General features: G+C 39.7%; 4 protein-coding genes across 6 annotated transcripts in view; 1 reads left to right on the plus strand and 3 right to left on the minus strand.

Annotated features, from left to right (window-relative positions):
• The window catches only part of LOC120572425 (prostaglandin D2 receptor 2-like), a 101,918-nt gene that overhangs the window by 26,537 nt on the left and 52,678 nt on the right, over positions 1-22,703 (plus strand). The window contains exon 1 of one of the 3 annotated variants that reach the window (XM_039821720.1): positions 11,375-11,482. The exons of 1 other annotated variant lie outside the window; for it this stretch is intronic. The gene's annotated coding sequence lies outside the window, so the exon portion shown is untranslated. Of the gene's footprint in view, positions 1-11,374; positions 11,497-22,703 lie in introns of those variants that run through there. One more of the 3 variants, XM_039821721.1, reaches the window with a different exon arrangement.
• LOC120572431 lies at positions 3,609-5,529 on the minus strand. Its single transcript, XM_039821728.1, has 5 exons — positions 5,470-5,529; positions 4,631-5,323; positions 4,339-4,464; positions 4,212-4,255; positions 3,609-4,098 (listed from the first exon to the last, which is right to left on the minus strand). Exons 1-5 carry the CDS (start codon positions 5,522-5,524, stop codon positions 3,979-3,981), a joined length of 1,038 nt encoding a protein of 345 aa, XP_039677662.1. The 5' UTR covers positions 5,525-5,529; the 3' UTR covers positions 3,609-3,978.
• On the minus strand, positions 9,503-12,021 carry LOC120572428 (immunoglobulin kappa light chain-like). Its single transcript, XM_039821726.1, has 5 exons — positions 11,968-12,021; positions 11,115-11,829; positions 10,577-10,705; positions 10,456-10,490; positions 9,503-10,350 (listed from the first exon to the last, which is right to left on the minus strand). Exons 1-5 carry the CDS (start codon positions 12,019-12,021, stop codon positions 10,231-10,233), a joined length of 1,053 nt encoding a protein of 350 aa, XP_039677660.1. The 3' UTR covers positions 9,503-10,230.
• LOC120572437 (immunoglobulin kappa light chain-like) lies at positions 17,046-18,730 on the minus strand. Its single transcript, XM_039821734.1, has 4 exons — positions 18,037-18,730; positions 17,481-17,609; positions 17,360-17,394; positions 17,046-17,247 (listed from the first exon to the last, which is right to left on the minus strand). The coding sequence occupies exons 1-4, from the start codon at positions 18,713-18,715 to the stop codon at positions 17,128-17,130; spliced, it is 963 nt and encodes a 320-aa protein (XP_039677668.1). The 5' UTR covers positions 18,716-18,730; the 3' UTR covers positions 17,046-17,127.

Here is a 22,703-nt window from a genome sequence, read left to right on the forward strand (position 1 = left end):
AGAGTTATCTCGAGACACTTTACAGATAGAGTAGGTCTAGACCACACTCTATAATTTACAAAGCCCCAACAATTCCAATAATTCCCCCAAGAGCAAGCATTAGAAGTGGCTGTTGCGACAGTGGCAAGGAGAAACTCCCTTTTAGGAAGAAACCTCTGCAGACCCAGGCTCTTGGTAGGCGGTGTCTGACGGTGCCGGTTGGGGTTATGATGAACAGTGGCGTAATAGTCGCAATAAAGATAATGGAACAGTGACTACAATGGTATTCATAGTAGTTCATGTCATAGCCGGGCACAGCAGGGCATTACAGGATGTAACGTGGCACAGCAGAGCATGGGTGGACGCGGCAGAATGCAGCAGGACGTAGCCGGACATTGCAGGGAATCGCAGTGCGTAGCTCTGCGAAGAAGAAACATAATGACTCCGGGGAGTTAACTCCCCAGAGCTAGGTTAGTAACAAGTTTTTCTGGGACAGGATGCACATAAAAGGAAAATAAAAAGAAGAGAGAGAGCAGCTCATTGTGTCATAAGAAGGAAGGAACTTCCCCGGCAGTATAAAATAATAATAGAATTACTAAGAGATAATCATATACATATGACCTGATGAGAACAGTGCTTTACATAAGTCAAGCCAATTTAAATTTTATAACCCAATATCACAAATTTGTGTCAAGTGGCTTTAAGTGGCCTTTGGCTTAAGAGACTTTATTGTGAAAGTGCAAACCCCCTTACATCCTGCTGAAAACCACAAAATGTACTGAAAGCCCTAAAAGAGAAACAAAACAAAAAGTATGGGGAGGGTAAAAAGTTAACAGGTCTGAGATTAATGAATGCTGAATTTCTTTTCTACGTGTGTTCATAGTGTAGTAGTTCAAAGTGACATAACATTTTAAGCGCGCCTGATGTTTGTATCTCATAAAGGCTTTGCTCTTATTAAAACCTGCATCGTCTGCGTATAGCTGCAGCAGCATGTCAGTATCAGCCTCAGTGCTGCTGTACAATCAGATGCATCTTGTGTAGTCAGTGTAGTCATGTGTATATTAGCTTTGGGTTGGCCTTATGCACGTAAAGTGACAATAAAGTAGGTTCCGTTACATTTAGACATTTCAATTGATTAAGGGAAAGCTTAGTCTATATCGACGACGTTCCACTTCCGGGATTGTTTAGATGCCTCCCGAAATTCCGCAGGATGTCCCTATTTTTAGGCCGGATGTCCCACACCTTCTGCTTTCTTTGTGTTGCCATTTTAAATTGCAGTGGATTCATAAGGACTATGGTTAACTGCTCCTCAGATCTCTGCAGGGTAAATCCAGACAGCTAGCTAGACTATCTGTCCAATCTGAGTTTTCTGTTGCACAACTAACTTTTGAACGTACACATGTTCCACCAAAACAAGTTACTTCCAGAGGCTATTTTGCAGAGGCAACCTCATTGTGTCCGGGGCTTAGCGACGCCTAAGACGACTGTGATTGGTTTAGGAAATGGCAATAAACCAGAGCATGTTTTTCTTCCATCCCTGAATGCTGTGTGGACTAGCCAGACCTTCCTACACAGCGCTGTGGAGGAAGGTCTGGCAATGCGAGACTAGCCTCAGTGCTGCTGTATGATCAGATGCAACTTCATACACAGTCAGTGTAGTCATGGGTTTTCTAGCTTTGGTCGGACTTGTGCACGGAAAGTGCCAATAAAGTGCGTGCCGTTACATTTAGACATTTGCATTGATTTAAGGGAAAGCCAACCTATCCAGTGATGTGTGGTGTCATGGTTGTTCACTTTAACTCAACTTGGGTTAGAGATGTGATAGCTGTCTTGAGTGATGAACTGAATGGCCCTATGGTAAATGCCATCCAGTGGTTTCAGTGTTATGGCAGCAACATGAGCACACAGGCTATCTTCATAATTCAGTGTAGATGGTATAGTGGATTGTATAATGTTTGTTCACGTTTGTTACATATGTCAATCTGACATCTAACCAATTTCTTAAGTACAGCTATAAGTAATGCTAAACTTTATCTATTAGATTTTCATTAAAGCTCCAGGCGTATCAAAGCCCCGCACTCTTGTGAAATGCACACATTTTGTCTTTATGGAGTTCAAGATGAGCTTTAAATGTATAAAAGTAGTTAGGAGGTTGTGAAAAGCGGACTGTAATTTGGTGAAGGTCTGGTTTGCAGTAAAACCAATGCATATAAGATGGCAACATAAAAATTAGAATTTAATAAAAAAGAAATGTGTCCCCGCTGGCAGACTTTCCTATGTTCTTAAATTGATCAGTCCATTATATACCCTACACCGGAAGTTTGTGACATGTCTGATGGAGAATGGGCTGTTATGGTTGACTGGTTGAACTAGGAAGGATGATCTCCTGTAATGTTTTGGTATCAACGTCTGATCCCTGCTCAGCAACATGGTCAATCTAACAAGACCTGATCAATTGTCATCAATTGTGTATAAAAACAAGCTAGCAGTGGAAAGATAATTCTGGTTTGAGCATGTGCCGGTGTTCCTGTGCCATTTTACTTTCATAACCAGAACAGTCAATTTCACAACTCGTCCACTCATTGTTGCTGACAGTCAAGAATGATTAAGATGGAAAGATTGCTACCAGGGAGCAAACACACATGCATACAGGGCCTGAAGTGATGGTTCGGAGTAATTTCACCCTAGGGTCCTTTGCACCATGACCTCGCGCCAAACACTCCCCCAGAAGCTTTTTTCACCTGGATTCATAAGAGCCCATCTTAAAGTGATGGTTTGGAGTAATTTCACCTTAGGGTCCCCCAGAAGCTTTTTTCACCTGGGTCTAACATGGGGAGAGTTAGCGTAGAGTAGCGTTATCAGCTGAATAGCTTAGCGCAGAGGCTAATGGACCCACGTTTGTATCTCGTAAATGACCCCACTAATAATGCCCGAAATGATACGAAACGTCTACAAGTAGTACAAATAGGTTATGTACTCATAAAACGATGGATTGGAAAGTTTGTAAGTACCTCAGAAGTTTATGAGCACTTGCCTGCTCTCTTCAGCTCTCTGTTGCTGCTGCTGCTACCTGCAGTTAGACGAGTGCTTAGGGCCGTCTACAAATTACTACACCGAAAAGAGATACAACAAAAATATTTATTAATTTAATGATTAAATAAGGTAATGTCTCCAAACTTACCTCAATTATTACTTGTCTCCTGCTAGTTATACTACAGCACTTACTTAAAAAAAAAGAAGTTAAATTAATAAATATTTTTGTTGTATCTCTTTTCGGTGTAGTAATTTGTAGACGTCCCTAAGCACTCGTCTTACAGCAGCAACAACAACAGCAGAGAGCAGAAGCCAGCAGGCAAGTGTTATTTACATAACATCTACTGGTGTAACTTCTGGGGTACTTACAAACTTTCCAATCCATCGTTTTATGAGAGCATAACCTATTTGTACTACTTGTAGACGTTTGGTATCATTTCGGCATTATTAGTGGGGTCAATTCTCATTGGCTACCCGCCAACATGACAGGTAGATTCACAATTTCACCCAAATATGGCAAAATTCACCCACATTTGTCATGTGATTGGGTGTTAATTTCAGGCCCTCTATGCATATTATATATATTCAAAAAATCTAAGTGTCCCATGAATATATTAACTTTATTTGATCCCTAATGAAATAGAATGGATATACGAAAGCACATACAGTACATGATTTGGTTCGGTTGAGTTGAACATGCTTATTCTTCAAATTCCATGACTCCAGATAACACTGTTACATTCAAAGGCAATGTTTTTAAATGTCTTGCTTTTTTACAAGATATGTGCATCAGAACTATGTTATGATTAATATTAGAAAGAGATCATGGTTATGCAAAACAATAAGAGAAAAAGGTATGTAGGGTTAGGCAACTAATTCACCTGGTATAGGTTAGGAAACAATTTTATGTATAAAAAGGCCTACAGGTCTGCGAATAAATATGAACTCAAGTTTTTTGAAAAAGGACTACTGCTTTAGACCAGAGTACACACAGTCATCATTGGTGTTGTTTCTTTGTCTTCTTGATCTGTTGGGCAGGTTGACACTTAAAGCAGCATAATGAAGGCTGTCTACATCTCTGAGACCCTGGTAACACAAGATGTAGAAGTGGAGTAGGAAATGAAAATTAAAAACAAAAAAATAATGAAAAAAATGTGTTGCTGTGGAATAAAAAGGTTGTATATTAAGATAAATTTCACCTCTGCATTTGCTGTGGAGGGAGCCGATAATCTTGCTTGAGACTCTGGTTGTGAAACAGAGAATAAAATGCTTTTTTATTCAAGTTACATTTAGTAATTCCTATCAGATGCAAACGCTGTCACTTACCTGTACATTGACAGCGGTTTCTCTGGTTCATCTTGAAAAGTGAGGAAGCCAGTATAACAACCAGGATGGTGGTGAATGTTAAAGCACCACTCAAGATATACACATAGACAAGAGAGTCCACCTTATCTGTAGAGAGATGGACAGCAGAAACAGAGCTTTTAGCTTTTATCTTTGTATTCATACAAAGTTTAGAAAGCAACTAAAAAATAACTAGTCATCAAATGAGCTTGAAAGTTACGTTCTGTTCTCATCTTAAATAGGAAGTACTACCTTGGCTAGAAAAGTAACTTACCTTCCAACTTCAGCTTGGTCCCGTTTCCAAACAGAATGTGTCCACATGAGGCAACAGCACAGTAGTAAGTCCCAGCATGAGAAAGATTCAGACTCTTCATCGGCAGCTTGTAGACACAGGTGTGTGTTTGTGTGTTGGGTTTACTCTCACACTGATCATTCCTGCCTCCATGGGTGTAAATGAGTCCTGGCTGAGATTCTTCTGACTTCTTGAACCAGTAAACACTGTGTTCTCCATCACAGGTCCCAGTGTGTACTGTACAGTTCAGAGTCACAGAGCCTCCTGGCTGGATGCTCTCAGATGACTGATGGACCCAAGCTGGGTCCTTCAAATCTGAACCTTTTACATTGATAATAGTGCCCTCTGCAAAGTCCAAGACAACTGCATTGCTAGTTGCACAGTAGTAAGTAGCCGCGTCTGAGATGTTTAAATCAAAAATTGTCAAGTTTTTGTCTGCAGTATCCAATCTGAAGCGTGAATTGTTCTTAAATTCATTATAAAAAGTGATTTTTATACCATACACATAGAAGGTTGAGATGAGTCTTGGTTTCTGTCCCAGAGTTTGCTTATACCAGTAAAGCCATGCAGCTTCACCTTCACAGAAACATCGCAGAGTTACCTTGTCTCCAACATTAGCTGATACAATACGTCTCTCTTGACGAACAGATGACAATTCCTGAACGGACATATGAGCTGAAGTGAAATGGGAGACCAAACCAATGCACAATTAATTCAATTGAATGAAATTAAATTATTGCAGCATAAAAATGTTAGCATTTCCGAGAATAGCTGTTATAAACTAAAACATAGTAACTGCAGCCACACAAAGAACAACTCACCCATTTTGCCCAAGAAGAAAAAGGCCAGATACAAGAGAAACTTTGGAGATGTCATCGTGTTCAAATTCTTGTTCTGAATGAGAGAAATCTCAATCTTTTTTCCACTCTTAAGAGACAAGACTGCGTTTGATTGGCCAGCCTGAAGTGACACTGTACGTCCTACTTATGGAAACATGATCACATGCTCACTGTCACCTACAGTGTCAAGTTTGGTTGATGAGATTCACATGGTGTGAGGTATATAAAGAAAATAGTGACTCTTTACCTTGGGATCTTAGTTAACATTGGGGGAAAATAAACTACAGGTTCATACACCATAATGTTTACAGTGGGGTCTAATCATGCTCAGAACTTGACAGTGGGCTAACTGTCATTAGGTCTAGAAGATAAGGTAACATGCAGGTCTGATAGTTTATTTGTAAAAAAAAAAAAAAAAAAAGCATTGGAAAATTTAAGAATATCTGTAGACCGAGTCGATACATCGTCCAAAAGTAAGTTGACTATGAATATATGGTTTTGGAGAATTTTGCTGAGCTTACCCAATTTTAAAATACTTTAAATCACCTGTCCACTAACTTAGATATTATTATTATTATTATTATTATGTCAGACTAACCGTGAAGTCACGCTATAACACAAAAATGACTTCCAGACAACTGGCAGTTGATTTGAATTGTGGATTTATTTCTGTTTTTCGGCCGTAACCGCAACATTTAAAGATATAAAGTTAAACATGGTGTTCCGACCTACCTGGGGTGTCTGCTGTACTTATTTTCTGTACTGTGTTGCTTTGCTAGCATCTTTAAAAACCAGATCTAACATTGCGAACAGCAACCTGTCTCCTCCGGTCGGACTGACTCCTAGTTTGGGTGTTGTCATTTTCTTTAGTCTGTGGCCCAACAGGTAAATTAGCTCTTCATTGAACATAAGCGAAAGTGTTCAAAAGCATCAAACATGCATTTTAGATGAATAATATAAGAGTAGATCCAGTTGGTCCTCGTCCCCGTTTGCTCAGCGCCTTTAAATTGTATGTACAGGACTCATGAGTTTTCTACCGGGAAGTTATTGCAAACAATAGTCATTTTTAAATGTCAGCACTTTGTAGTCTGTTCTGATGTCTCAACATGCCCTCTGCAACTAGTATATTATATCCATTGGTTTAGTACTCATAGCATTTAAACATGAAGTGTTCTAAGAATGCATTGCGTTATTAGTCTTACTGGTATTGGTATTTGTATTACTGGCATTAGTGCCTTTGCTTTGTTTTAGAGGACATAGGCATACATAGCATCTATGTGGGAGTGCAACCATGCCTACATCCTGCTGAAAACCACAGTAGCTGCTGCCTGACAGAGACACAAAGCTAAACAATGGGGTTGAAGGTTAAATGGTCTCAATGTAGTGAGTGACTGCTTTTTTTCTTGTCTGCATTAACAGAAGGAGCAGTGTCCGGAAGAAGATTTCAGAAGCCCTCCAAATGAAATGATAAAATGCACAGTTTGTGCGTGCTTTTTAGATCGACACAGCATTTTTTTGATCTGATGCAGCTATTGGCAGGATGACAACATTACTGTGAGCTATTACAAAACTGTTACAGTACGCTGTTAAGTCGGCCAGTTTTATGATGCTATGGTAACGTTTGGTTAGTTTTAGGCACAAAAAAAACTTGGTTTAGGGAGAGATCATGGTTTGGGTTAAAATAAGTCATTTTTCCACATCGTAGTTGGGGCAAAAAATACTACTTTGTTAAGGTTAGGGGACCTTGGTTGTCATGCTTCATGTTTAGGTTAGGAAACAATTGTGGTCATGCTTCAGAATATGCTGACTGTCAATTGGAAAAAGGAAGCTATTAGTGGTTTCTCATGTTGGAGTCCAATATTTTGTTAATCTATCCATCTACTTCAGTGGACTCCCCAATGTCACGTTTCTTCCTCCTTTACTCATATCGTAGAGGGCTAGCGCTTTGTCAGCTGAATGGAACCAAATGGCACTTGCTCAAAGGCTTGATGCTGTTGTTTTTTGAGAGGAAAGTTTCCAACATACATGAAATTTAAAACAGAACCTAGGGAGAAGCCCTGTCTTAAGGGCAAACTCTGGGAAGAAATACCCTTTAAATGACATTGATGGCGGGGGTTGAAGTCACAGTATACCCACCTACCAAGACACCACTACACCACTGCTATTCAGTTCAGTTTTAAGGATTTGGGCAGACCTCAGATACAAATCTTCAAAAACAGTAACTTTAAGTTCTCCCAGTTACACAGTCAAAGTGCACATGTCCTGGTCAAGCTATGTGGAGGTGTTAAAGGTTAAACTTGTACTATGAAGATGCATAAAGATGAGAGCAGAGTAAAAAATGCCCTCTCAGAGTACAGAGAACACCTCTACATCCTGCTGATACCACCAGTGCTGCTGAAATGAAAGAGATGCACGGCAAAAGCATGGTGGTAAAGGTCAACAGGTCTCAGTAAGTGCTTCATCTCTGTGTTCACAGTGAAAGCAGTGCATAAATTACGGTTAAACTTAAATTTACTAGTCTAATTCATATAAGGTTTTCCCCTCTTAGGCACAGGGAGCAAGCCTAATTACTCCACCATGTTCTTCGGCATTGTTATTCCCCAACATATTGGTCAACACCTGATCAACTGACCTATTTTGACTGAATCTGAATACTGCAGCAAAGCGCTGCTGTAACTGTAGTCAAAGTTCTAATTGCAGAATGTCTCAGACTTTTGTATTTGAAATCTTTTTGTTTGCTTCCTTAGAGAAGATTGTCACTTTTGTCTCTGTATGTTAAGTCCAGCAAAAGTATAGCCTGGATTAGCATAAAGCAAGGGGATCAGCTAGTCTTTCTAATAACCTCTAAACTGTCGTATTAACATGTTGTCATATAAGCTAGCAAGTCAGTCAACCATACCTCCAACAGTCACCTGGGTCATAGTCCACGTTAGTGCTCAAAGCTGGCAAACCCAACAAACAAGAGGACCGGTCACTACAACCTGCTATTGACAATCAAGAAATAGATACAATGTGTAAGCTAATTGGTTGTTTCAAATGAAAAAAACTGTAATATACAAGGATAGAATGTGATAATAAGCAGCTTTAAAGTCAGCTTCTTATTTTATGATTTTTTGCATTTCACTCCTATTTTGGAAAGAATTCATGTGTATTGCAGTTCTTGTCACTGCTAATGCTATTGGCTTTAAAGGTCCCATGGCATGACAATTTCATTTTGAGTTTTTTTTTTAACATTAATATGCATTACCCCAGCCTGCCTATGGTCCCTCAGTGGCTAGAAATGGCAATAGGTGTAAACCGAGCCCTGGGTATCCTTCTCCACCTTTGAGAAAAAGTAAGCTCAGATTGGCCAATGTGGAATCTTCCCTTTATGACATCATTAGGGGAAAGGGTACCTCCCCTTTCTCTGCTTTGCCCATGACAAGCTGGTCAAGGCCACACCCCCCACCCTCCACCTTGCCCCGCTTCTCTCATCCTCATTAGCATTTAAAGCTACAGACACAGAAATGGCACATACTAAGTAAAGCTCATTGTGGGACTGGCTCTAGTGGCTGTAATTCTGCACCATGGCTGAATTTCTGGAAAGAGACTTCAGATACAGTATTAGGGGACCACTAAGGTCTATATAAAAGCATCCAAAAAGCAGCATGTCATAGGACCTTTAGGAGCATGACATAGAGAACACCAGCCACTTTTTTTTGAACCGTCAACAAGGGGCTATTGCACCACCAAGGACATGATCCCTCACTGGCTTCTCACTTGCAAACATTTCCTGGAATGGTTCAGTGGAACCTCAGTGGAGGTAGGGCCTCCGCAGGTTGAATCCCGATGTGTGCAGCAGTGGTTGCCTGATTGTGATCTGTTTCAATGGTGGTTAGTGGCTTTTTGCTTGAGGGTAGAGGGAGGAAAAGTGGTGATGCCTTTAATGACTTCAAACCCACGATACGCATCATATTACCACAGCAGTATTGCTGTAGTCGTTCCTGCCCTTTCTGATATGACAGTGCTACACAAACGATATTTACAGTTTATTATTAATATTCATGTGTTTTCTTGGAAACAATGGAACATAACACATACAAACACAACATATTTAAAAAGAAAAAAAAAACTTTGTACTACAATGTAAAGACATCCTACTTGAAACCACACGGAAACAAAAACTAAGCATACGTCCGACCCTTCACAAAGCATCCGTACTGTTTTTATCTCATCTTTTGATTGCAGACCACAAGGGAAGCTAGACAAAGATTCTTACATCAGTGGGTTTTTAGCAACATGTACAAAAACATGCAAAGACTAAAGCATACAGTATTTCACCAGGAATGGAAAATAATATGTTGTCAGGTTATATGACATGTACACATTGTCAGTGGTTAAGGTTTTGCTTTGCAAATGAAATGGTAGGCCTACATCTCGTGTTTTTAGTAGTCCAACAGTGAGAGACTGATACAACTGGTATAGTTAGAGTGGAAATATGGCAGCTTTGCCAGCACATAAAAATCCACATCAGACAGCTGTACTGTCATTGCACAAGGTTGTTCAAGTAGTTATACATTTATGTATAAGAATTCATGTTTAAAAAATGTAGACATTTCTGAAAAAGTTTGTTTCAAGAAAATCTACACACTTCTCTATATCGTAATATTGTAGCTGTAGGGCAGATGGGCGACGATATGTTAACAGGTGTTGACAAAATCACAGCCTACCAAAAAACCAAGTACAAATGAAACATGTCCAGTTCTACTGCCTTACACTGGAGTACACACATTCACTGACGGTGTTGTCTCTAACTTTTCTTGGTCTGTTGGTCCTGGGATCCCTTAACGCAGCATAATGGAGGTTGTCTACATCTTGGTAACCCTGGTAACACAAAAATATATGAATGAATAACAATACAGTACATAAAAGAAATAAGTCGACACAACTATCAACTAGAATATAGCCGTTATTTTAGATAATATTCACCTCTGCATTTGCTGTGTTGGAAGCTGTTTGACACTCTGTGAAACATAGAAAAAGCTCTATATTTTAAAGGCATCTTCATTGAAAACATGCGTTTTGATAAAAACAGTACGAGTTACTGTACCTTTACATTGGCAGCTGTTTCTCTTGTTCACCTTGTACACCGAGAAAGCCAATAAAACAACCAGGATGGTGGTGAAAGCCAAAGCTGCGCTCAAGAAATACACAAGAGATTCGGGCGATTCCACCTTATCTGCAGAGAGCCAGACATCAAGAGACATTAAAAATCTTTTGGTAAAGCTAGATTGATAAATCCGCCAATATTGTCTTATTGCAGTCAGATATATCAGCATAGGTGTATATGGCGGATGATTGGTAACAAGAAATTCCAAACAAAGTTGTCCACCAGAGAACACTGAAAAGTTGATTTGTGTACCGCTCAGTATTTTTCATCTATCAAGATGACTTGTTTATTTCATGTGTTATGCTTTAAAAAGTCACTATCTGCCAATATGTCATCAGCAAATTTTTCAGATCCCCAAATATGCATAACAGTATTGGCCTCAAAAATCCCATATTAGTCGGGTTAAAGCTTTTGGCGGTTACATCTGTGTTTGTTAAATTTGACACAATTACATCTGCTAGAATTTTACATCACTTACCCTCTAACTCCAGCTTGGTCCCGTTTCCAAACAGAATGTGTCCACATGAGGCAACAGCACAGTAGTAGGTCATATTATGAGAAAGACTCAGGTTCTTGATAGGCAGGTTGTAGACACAGGTGTGTGTTTGTGTGTTGGGTTTCCTCTCACACTGATCATTCCTGCCTCCATGGGTGTAAATGAGTCCTGGCTGAGATTCTTCAGAGTTCTTGAACCAGTAAACACTGTGTTCTCCATCACAGGTCCCAGTGTGTACTGTACAGTCCAGAGTCACAGAGCCTCCTGGCTGGATGCTCTCAGATGCTGACTGATGGACCGTAGCTGGGATCTTCAAACCTGAACCCTTTACATCGACAGTGATGCCCTCGGTAAATTGAAACTGGTAGGCATAGATACTTATGCAGTAGTAAGTAGCCGAGTCAGAAATGCGTAACTCCGAGATTGTCAAGTGATAATTTCCATTTTTAGTTTCCAGTGTGAAGCGTGGATCATTTTTTAATTCATCAATAAATGTGCCCTTTTTATCATGCTTATAGAAGGTTGAGATGAGCCTTGGTTTCTGTCCCAGAGTTTGCTTATACCAGAAGAACATTGCTGCGACATCATCCTTATAGAAACACTGTAATGTCACGTTATCGCCAACATTAGCTGATATAAAACCCGTCTCCTGAAGCACAGATGGGGACAGTTTAAGTTTTTGAGTAGATGCTGTAGCGGAATAGAAAAGAGACCAAGAAAGGGCACAATTAATAAAATGACAGAAGTTCAGCATTATGATTTGAAATGATATCAGTGAAAAATATATATTTGTAAGGATGCAAACACATCCAGTCCACAAAATACCCAACTTACCAATTCTCCACAAGCAAAGACAAGTCAGATGTAAAGCAAACTTCAGAGATGTCATCGTGATGGAAATGTCTTGATGAATGTGGAGGACCTTCATCCATTCTCTACTCTTAAAGAGAAGGCTGCATTTGATTGGCTAACAAGAAGTGACACTGAATGTCCTATTTTGGAAACAGTGAACACATGTTCAGTGCCCCCTCCATTGTCAATGTTGGTTTCAAGTCAAGACACGTAGAGAGAGGTACTAGAACCAAAATATAATTGTTAAGCTTTATGCTTTAAATCACAAACAGAAATAACTTGAAAAGTAAAGTTACTAATGCTCAGCTACAGTTCTCTTCCACAGATCACTGTCTTTCATTAACCGACATCGGCAGTAGAAAAAGCTCTACCGGTTCAAACTGGTATTTGGAGAGGGCTTTGAGAACCCAGTGTGATTAAACAGACAACAAAACTAGATGTATTAGCAGACATTTAGTTAGATTAGTGTGGACAACTGAAAAGTAGTAAATTAAAAGATTTGGAACATTTGAAGAAGTACTGGTCTCACTTATGTTGTATGAATGTCATTTGGCTTATAACATCAACCCAGATTAACACATTTTAAAGGGACAGTTCCTCCCAAAATCAAAAGTACATATGTTTTTCATACTTGTAGTGAAATTTTTCAATCTATATGTTTTTGGTGTGAGTTGTCCATGGCGTATGGAGCCAAAATAAACGGCAAAGTCAATGCTAGTGAAAAAGCTAATTGGGTAGTAACTATGGAAAACGACTAGCTGTTGTGGCTGGTGCACAAAATGATTAACGTCAAGCCATGGTTATCAAATATTCAGGCATGGCTTCAAGCTCTGCTTGAAACTGAGTTTCCAACAATGGAAAACTCATTAGTTCCCACCCTGTTCACCACACGAGTGATAAAAGCGAATGCTGAAAGTTGAGTTAGAGTTCACTCAGTGCAAACAGTTCTAATGTTCCTGGTGAGAAATGGGTTTTACGAGATCTTTTTTACATCCTATACCTGTAATCTGGTGATGTCCTCACTCTTATTTGATAGAAATGATTTGTGTTAAATGAACCTTTGCCATACAATAACCCAATTCATCAGTCGTGGCTTCATCATTTGAGGTGTTTCACATTAGGCTTAGGCTTTTAGGTTGTACTTAGGCATAGTGGAGCTGGGAGCTAAATGATAATACATTGTGGTTTAGTGTCGTTTTGGACACAGCACTCCAAACTGTTCTAGGAGATCGTGGTTTAGAGACACTTCACGGAAACCCTTTGGTTGAAGCATTTTCAGATTTGCCTGTTATTTTATTGGCCCGTCCATTGACCCAGATAAGCCATGGCCCTCCAGTTCTAACCAGGCTGGCTATATGTGCAGAGTACCGAGTGGTGAACGGGCCAATAAAATAACAGGTCAAATCTGAAAATTCTTCAACCAAAGGGTTTCCGTGAAGTGTCTCTAAACCACAATATTGTAGAACAGTTTGGAGTGCTGTGTCAAAAACGACGCTATACCACAATGTATTAGCATTTAGCTCCTAGCTCCACTGTGCCTAAGTACAGCCTAAAAGCCTAAGCCTAATGTGAAACACCTCAAATGATGAAGCCACAACTGATGAATGTATGGCAATGGTTCATTTAAACCAAATAATTTCTATCAAATAAGAGTAAGGACATCACCAGATTAAAGGTGTATATACTGTATACCTACCTGGAGTGGATGAGGCGCATAAGATCTCGCTTCATAACTATAGAGCGCACTTTGTGCCACAGGTGTATGGCGCAATAGACGGGACTCAAGTCATGATTAGACCCCCTGCTAAAGGCTGCAGGGATTTTGTCAATAGAAAGGGCTTGCTATCAATCGTACTACAGGATGTAATAGACGATCGTTGCATCATAAGGGACATTTGCGTCTGCACAGCCGGCAGTGCGCATTGGGCGTATGGTCTTCACCACTTCTGATCCGTACAGGTGCATCTGTTTAACCATACAATGACCTAAAACTTAATCGCGATTCATTATTTATTCAAATAACGTTTCCATCAGCGTTTATGGCATAAGCTGTACATCGATCAAGAGAAAAGCCGATGAGACCGAACTTATAAACTTTGAGTCAATATTCATGAAATTCAATTGAATTTTACTGTTTCCATTAGGCATTTTTCTTTCGATATCACTTAATTCGCATAACAATGTGTGGATGTCTGATGCAGCTATTGGCAGGACAACAACATTAGTGTGAGCTATTACAAAACTGTTACAGTACGCTGTTAAGTCGGTCAGTTTTATGATGCTATCGTAATGTTTGGTTAGTTTTAGGCACAAAACATACTTGGTTTAGGGAGAGATTATGGTTTGGGTTAAAATAAGTTAAGTTATTTTTTAACATTAGGCAAATATTGTAGTTGGGACAAAAAATACTACTTCGTTAAGGTTAGGGGACCTTGGTTTTCATGCTTTGTGTTTAGGTTATGAAACAATTGTGGTCATGCTTTAAAAAATGCTGACTGTCAATTGGAAAAAGGAAGCAATTAGTGGTTTCTCATGTTGGAGTCCAATGTTTTGTATCCATCTACTTCAGTGGACTCCCCAACGTCACGTTTCTTCCTCCTTTACTCATTAAGTCATGCGGCTAGAACTTTGTCAGATGAATGGAACCCTAAATTGTTGTTTTGGACACTTCTCAAAGGCTTGAACTGTTGTTTTTGAGAGAAAAGTTTCAACATACATGAGTCAAAAGCATTGAACTGTTAAAAAACATATAAAGGTTAAACTTGTACTATGAAGATGCATAAAGATGAGAGCAGAGTTAAAAATGTCCTCTCAGAGTACAGAGAACACCTCTACATCCTGCTTAAACCACCAATGCTGCTGAAATGAAAGAGATGCACGGCAAACGCATGGTGGTAAAGGTCAACAGGTCTCAGTAAGTGCTTCATCTCTGTGTTCACAGTGAAAGCAGTGCATAAATTACAGTTAAACCTACATTTAGTAGTCTAATTCATATAAGGCTTTGCTCCTATTAGGCACAGGGAGCAAGCCTAATTACTCCACCCTGTTCTTCGGCATTATTATTCCCCCAACATATCCGCCTACACCTGATGACTACCCGCCTACACCAACTGACCTATTTTGACTGAGTTTGAATGCTGCAGCAAAGAGCTGCTGTAAGTGTAGTCAAAGTTCTAATTGCAGAATGTCTGACTTTTATTTTTGAAATTCTTTTGTTGGCTGCCTTAGAGAAGATTGTCATTTTCATCTCTGTATGCTAAAGTCCAGCAACATTATAGCCTGGATTACCATAAAGCAAGGGGAACAGCTAGTCTTTCTAACAACCCCTAAACTGTCCTATTTAAGTGTTGTCATACCTCCAACAGTCACCTGGGTCATAGTCCACGTTAGTGCTCAAAGCTGGCAAACCCAACAAACAAGAGGACGGGTCAATACAACCTGCAATGACAATCAAGAAATAGATACAATGTGTAAGCTAATTGGTAAGCTTAAAAAAAAATGTACTATACAAGAATAGAATGTGATAATAAGCAGCTTTAAAGTCAGCTTCTTATTTTATGATTTTTTGCATTTCACTGCTATTTTGGAAAGAATTCCATGTGCATTGCAGTTATTGTTACAGCTAACTCTGCTTGGCTTTAAAGGTCCCATAGCATGACAATTTCACTTTATGAATTTTTTTTTAACATGAGTTCCCCCAGCATGCCTATGGTCCCCCAGTGGCTAGAAATGGTGATAGGTGTAAACCGAGCCCTGGGTATCCTGCTCTGCCTTTGAGAAAAAGTAAGCTCAGATGGGCCAATCTGGAATCTTCCCTTTATGACATCATAAGGGGAAAGGTTACCTCCCCTTTCTCTGCTTTGCCCATGACGAGCTGGTCAAGGCCACACCCCCCACCCTCCACCTTGCCCCGCTTCCCTCCTCCTCATTAGCATTTAAAGCTACAGACACAGAAATGGCATGTCCTAAGGAAAGTTCATTGTGGGACTGGCTCATAGTGGCTGTAATTCTGCACAAAGGCTGAATTTTGGGAAAGATACTTCAGATACAGTATTAGGGGACCACTAAGGCCTATATAAAAGCATCGAAAAAGCAGCATGTCATAGGACCTTTAGGAGGGTGACCTAGAGAACACCAGCCACCAAGGACATGATCCCTCACTTGCAAACACTTCCAGGTGTGTTCAGTGGAACCTCAGTGGAGGTAGGGCCTCCGCAGGTTGAATCCCGATGTGTTGCAGTGGTTGCCTGATTGTGATCTGTTTCAATGGTGGTTAGTGGCTTTTTGCTTGAGGGTAGAGGGAGGAAAAGTGGTGATGCCTTTAATGACTTCAAACCCACGATACGATCATATTACCACAGCAGTATTGCTGTAGTCGTTCCTGCCCTTTCTGACATGACAGTGCTACACTTGGCGATATTTACAGTTTATTAATATTTATGTGTTTTCTTGGAAACAATGGAACATAACACATACAAACACAACATATTTAAAAAGAAAAAAAAACTTTGTACTACAATGTGAAGACATCCTACTTGAAACCACACGGAAACAAAAACTAAGTATATGTCCGACCATTCACAAAGCATCCGTACTGTTTTTATCTCATCTTTTGATTGCAGACCACAAGGGAAGTTAGACAAAGATTCTTACATCAGTGGGTTTTTAGCAACATGTACAAAAACATGCAAAGACTAAAGCATACAGTATTTCACCAGGAATGGAATGGAGAATAATATGTTGTCAGGTTCTGTGACATGTACACATTGTCAGTGGTTAAGGTTTTGCTTTGCAAATGAAATGGTAGGCCTACATCTCGTGTTTTTAGTAGTCCAACAGTGAGCGCATGATACAACTGGTATAGTTAGAGTGGAAATTTGGCAGCTTTGCCGGCACATAAAAACCCACATCAGACAGCTGTACTGTCATTGCACAAGGTTGTTCAAGTAGTTATACATTTATGTATAAGAATTCATATTTAAAAAATGTAGACATTTCTGAAAAAGTTTGTTTCAAGAAAAGCTACATCACTTCTCAAAAATGGTAATATTGTAGCTGTAGGGCAGATGGGCGACGATATGTTAAAGTGTTGACAAAATCCCAGCCTACCAAAAAACCAAGTACAAATGAAACATGTCCAGTTCTACTGCCTTACGCTGGAGTACACACATTCACTGACGGTGTTGTCTCTAACTTTTCTTGATCTGTTGGTCCTGGGATCCCTTAACGCAGCATAATGGAGGTTGTCTACATCTTGGTAACCCTGGTAACAGAAAAATATATGAATGAATAACAATACAGTACATAAAAGAAATAAGTCGACACAACACAACTAATTGTGTCTGAATATAGCAGTTATTTTAGATAATATTCACCTCTGCATTTGCTGTGTTGGAAGCTGTTTGACACTCTGTGAAACATAGAAAAAGCTCTTTATTTTAAAGGCATCTTCATTGAAAACATGCGGTTTGATAAAAACAGTACGAGTTACTGTACCTTTACATTGGCAGCTGTTTCTCTTGTTCACCTTGTACACCGAGAAAGCCAATAAAACAACCAGGATGGTGGTGAAAGCCAAAGCTGCGCTCAAGAAATACACAAGAGATTCGGGCGATTCCACCTTATCTGCAGAGAGCCAGACATCAAGAGACATTAAAAATCTTTTGGTAAAGTTAGATTGATAAATCCGCCAATATTGGCTTATTGCAGTCAGATATATCAGCATTGGTGTATGTGGCGGATGATTGGTAACAAGAAATTCCAAACAAAGTTGTCCACCAGAGAACACTGAAAAGTTGATTTGTGTACCGATCAGTATTTTTCCCAAACAAAAGTGGATATCTATCAAGATGACTTGTTTATTTCATGTGTTATGCTTTAAAAAGTAACTATCTGCCAATATGTCATCAGGACATTTTTTAGATCCCCAAATATGGATATCAGTATTGGCCTCAAAAATCCCATATTAGTTGGGTTACAGCTTTTAGCTGTTACATCTGTGTTTATGTTAAATTTGACACAATTACATCTGCTAGAATTTTACATCACTTACCCTCTAACTCCAGCTTGGTCCCGTTTCCAAACAGAATGTGTCCACATGAGGCAACAGCACAGTAGTAGGTCATATTATGAGAAAGACTCAGGTTCTTGATAGGCAGGTTGTAGACACAGGTGTGTGTTTGTGTGTTGGGTTTCCTCTCACACTGATCATTCCTGCCTCCATGGGTGTAAATGAGTCCTGGCTGAGATTCTTCCGACTTCTTGAACCAGTAAACACTGTGTTCTCCATCACAGGTCCCAGTGTGTACTGTACAGTTGAGAGTTACAGAGCCTCCTGGCTGGATGGTCTCAGATGCTGACTGATGGACTGTAGCTTGGATCTTCAAACCTGAACCCTTTACATCGACAGTTGTGCCCTCGGCAAATTGAAACTGGTAGGCATAGATACTTATGCAGTAGTAAGTAGCCGAGTCAGAAATGCGTAACTTCGAGATTGTCAAGTGATACTTTCCATTTTTAGATTCCAGTGTGAATCGTGGATCGTTTTTTAATTCATCAATAAATGTGGCATTTTTATCATGCTTATAGAAGGTTGAGATGAGCCTTGGTTTCTGTCCCAGAGTTTGCTTATACCAGAAGAACATTGCTGCGACATCATCTTCATAGAAACACTGTAATGTCACGCTATCGCCAACATTAGCCGATATAAAATCCGTCTCCTGACGCACCATTGGGGACAGTTTAAGTTTTTGAGTAGATGCCAGTGCTGAATAGAAAAGAAACCAAGAAAGGGCACAATTAATGCAATGACAGAAGTTCAGCATTATGATTTGAAATAATATCAGTGAAGAATGTATACTTTTAAGGATGCAAACACATCCAGTCCACAAAATACCCAACTTACCAATTCTCCACAAGCAAAGACAAGTCAGATGTAAAGCAAACTTCAGAGATGTCATCGTGATGGAAATGTCTTGATGAATGTGGAGGACCTTCATCCGTTCTCTACTCTTAAAGAGTGGGCTGCGTTTGATTGGCTAACAAGAAGTGACACTGAATGTCCTATTTTGGAAACAGTGAACACATGTTCAGTGCCCCCTCCATTGTCAATGATGGTTTCAAGTCAAGACACGTAGAGAGAGGTTCTAGAACCAAAATATAATTGTTAAGCTTCATGCTTAAAATCACAAACAGAATTAATTTTAAAAGTAAAGTTACTAATGCTCAGCTACAGTTCTCTTCCACAGATCACTGTCTTTCATTAACCGACATCGGCAGTAGAAAAAGCTCTACCGGTTCAAACTGGTATTTGGAGAGGGCTTTGAGAACCCAGTGCGATTAAACGGACAATGAAACTAGATGTATTAGCAGACATTTAGATTAGTGTAGACAACTGAAAAGTAGTAAATTAAAAGATTTGGAACATTTGAAGAAGTACTGGTCTCACTTATGTTGTATGAATATCTTTTGGCTTATAACATCAACCCAGATTAACACATATTTTTTTCTTACTTGTAGTGAAATTGTTCAATCTATATTGTTTTGGTGTGAGTTGTTGGCCATGGTGTATGGAGCCATCATGGAGCCAAAATAAATGGCAAAGTCAATGCTAGTGAAAAAGCTAATTGGCTAGTAACTTTGGAAAACCACTAGCTACTCGTGGCTGGTGCACAAAGTGATTAACGTCAAGCCATGGTTATCAAATATTCAGGCATGGCTTCAAGCTCTGCATCGAAGTGAGTTTCCAACAGTGGAAAACTCATTAGTTCGCACCCTGTTCACCGCACAAGTGATAAAAGTGAATGCTGGAAGTTGAGTTAGAGTTCACGCAATGCAAACAGTTCTAATTTTCCTGGTGAGAAATGGGTTTTACGAGATCTTTTTTACATCCTATACCTGTAATCTGGTGATGTCCTCACTCTAATGTGATAGAAATGATTTGTGTTGAATGAACCTTTGCCATACAATAACCCAATTCATCAGTTGTGGCTTCATCATTTCATGTGTTTCACATTAGGCTTAGGCTTTTAGGCTGTACTTAGGCACAGTGAAGCTGGGAGCTAAATGATAATACATTGTGGTTTAGTGTCGTTTTGGACACAGCACTCCAAACTGTTCTAGGAGATCGTGGTTTAAAGACACTTCACGGAAACCCTTTGGTTGAAGCATTTTTGGATTTGACCTGTTATTTTATTGGCCCGTCCCTTGACCCAGATAAGCCATGGCCCTCCGGTTCTAACCAGGCTGGCTATATGTGCAGAGTACAGAGTGGTAGGTGAAACGTTTGGGGTCAGCAAGACCACCATGTGTTTACGGTGTGTGCAATGCCATACGAACGAGGATGATGCAAAGGTGTATATACTGTGCATAAGGTCTCGCTGCGTAACTATAGAGCGCACTTTGTGCCACAGGTGTAAGGGACTTAAGTCACGATTAGACCCCCTGCTGAAGGCTGCAGGGATTTTGTCAATAGAAAGGGCTGGCTATCAATCGTACTACAGGATTTAGACGATCGTTTCATCATAAGAGACATTTGCATCGGCATTCCCGGGCAGTGTGCATTGGGCGCACGGTATTCAATTCAATTTCCATTAAATTTTTTCAATTCAATTTTATTTATAGTATCAAATCATAACACAAGTTATCTTGAGACACTTTACAGATAGAGTAGGTCTAGACCACACTGTATAATTTACAAAGTCCCAACAATTGCAGTAATTCCCTCAAGAGCAAGCAGTGTGACCAGTGGGACAGTGGCGAGGAAAAACTCCCTCTTGGGAAGAAACCTCGGACAGACCCAGGCTCTTGGTAGGCGGTGTCTGACGGTGCCGGTTGGGGTCTTCACCACTTCTGACCCGTACAGGTGCGTCTATTTAACCATACAATGACCTAAAACTTAATCGTGATTCCATCAGCGTTTATCGAATAAGCCGTACATCGATCAAGAGAAAATCCGATGAGACCAAACGTATAAACTTTGAGTCGATATTCGTGAAATTCGTGTGGATGGAAACATAGCTACTGACATCTCTAGAGCCATGCCACTAGCATGACTAAAACTAATATTTTCTCCACAGTGGTTTTTGTTGTTGCTTAAAACTAGATAATGTTGCTTATGACATTACATCAGTATGTAAATTGTTTCAGCTACTTCTACCAAGAAATATGTGATTTCTTTAGGAGGACATGATGAGCAGTATAGGCTTAAAGGAAAGTGCCACTCCCTAAGCAAGGCTAAGCTTGAGTGTTTTATACAGTACGACATTTACACTGCACTCTAAATGTAAGAGACAAGAATATTGTAGTGTTTAATGTTACAGAGTTGTTGTGTACAGTATTTATAATTTCATCAAAGCCTATTTAAGCAATGTGAGATTGATTTATTAATATCATCTACTAGAATAGTCTGGGCTTTAGAGTTATACTGTGTGGCTGCTGTGCATGAAGACACTGCAGAGACTCCCTGTTTAAAACCACAAAGACAAAGAGAGCAAAGGGTCCCAGAGAAGTACGTTCCCAAAGCATATTGAACTCTAATCTTTTACTGCCAAAGAAAATACTTACACCTCTTTTAAAACAAGCATGTCTATGTACAAATTCTATGTAACATCATCTCATCTTCCAGTGTTGTCAGTGTACCAGTGTCAATGTTTGAATTATGCCCAGGAAATGAGATAACTATGACAAAGCTTTCCCTAGTCAGTCGGGGGTATCAAAAAGTGGCTGTTGTGCATGAAGACACTGCAGAGACTTCCTGTTTGAAACCAAAAAGCCAAAGAGAGCAGAGGGTCCCAGAAGAGTGCACGACCAACGTATATTAAGAGCACAACTTTGACTGCCGACCACATGGAGGCTAAAAAAAGATGCTTATATGTCCGGGTTTGTGATGTGCAATCAACACATTCACAGTAAACCTGTGAAGAAGGGGACTACAGATGAAAAATAGCCTTTTGGCTAATTCTGGCATTTTTAACTCCTAATAATCTTGTGTTTTATTAATTAGCACTGCTCCCTTCTCAAAATAAACTGAATTGAATTACAGGAATAATCAATACACTTAGGGCTGGTTAATGCTGCTGAGAGATTGGTGTGCTTATGTAACCACAGAAAGGAGCTAGTGTGTGTGTGAAGGAGGAAACGTTACACACAGTGGCCTTCATGCTTTAGCAGCCGGTACTTTATATCCATTTTACGGGCATGCATTCTCTCTCTCTCTCTCTCTCTCTCTCTCTCTCTCTCTCTCTGTCTCTCTCTTATTGGCATGACAAGACATTGCTTATGTTGCCAAATTCAGATAACCTATAAAATAAAAGTAAATTACCAAATAACTGGCACAAACTATAACATGAACACTGACAAAGACACAAGGAGTACAATGGTACCTCAAAATCCTTACACAACTTATCACATAGTTACAACTTTCTCACAATCTAATATTTACAGGAATCTATTGATCTAGGTGGGTGTTCAGGTGTTATTTGTTTACTCCTCTGTGCTGTTTCCATGGTCATCTCTTAATTCGTGGCAGGAGGCGACATATAAGCTGCTATGATACAGCAGTTTAAATTCTTGCCTAAACACACAGTTTGTCCCTGTCTGAAAGTGTCTCGAATTCTTTACAATGACTTTTAAATTTGGGGAAGAAGATTTGTCTAGTTGGTTTATATTTGTCACATTAGAAGCAGAAAGTGCTGCTCTGTCTCTACTTCTCTCTCTCTG

The sequence above is a fragment of the Perca fluviatilis genome, chromosome 14 (genome assembly GCF_010015445.1).
Source record: "Perca fluviatilis chromosome 14, GENO_Pfluv_1.0, whole genome shotgun sequence".
In the NCBI taxonomy this organism is placed as follows: domain Eukaryota; kingdom Metazoa; phylum Chordata; class Actinopteri; order Perciformes; family Percidae; genus Perca; species Perca fluviatilis.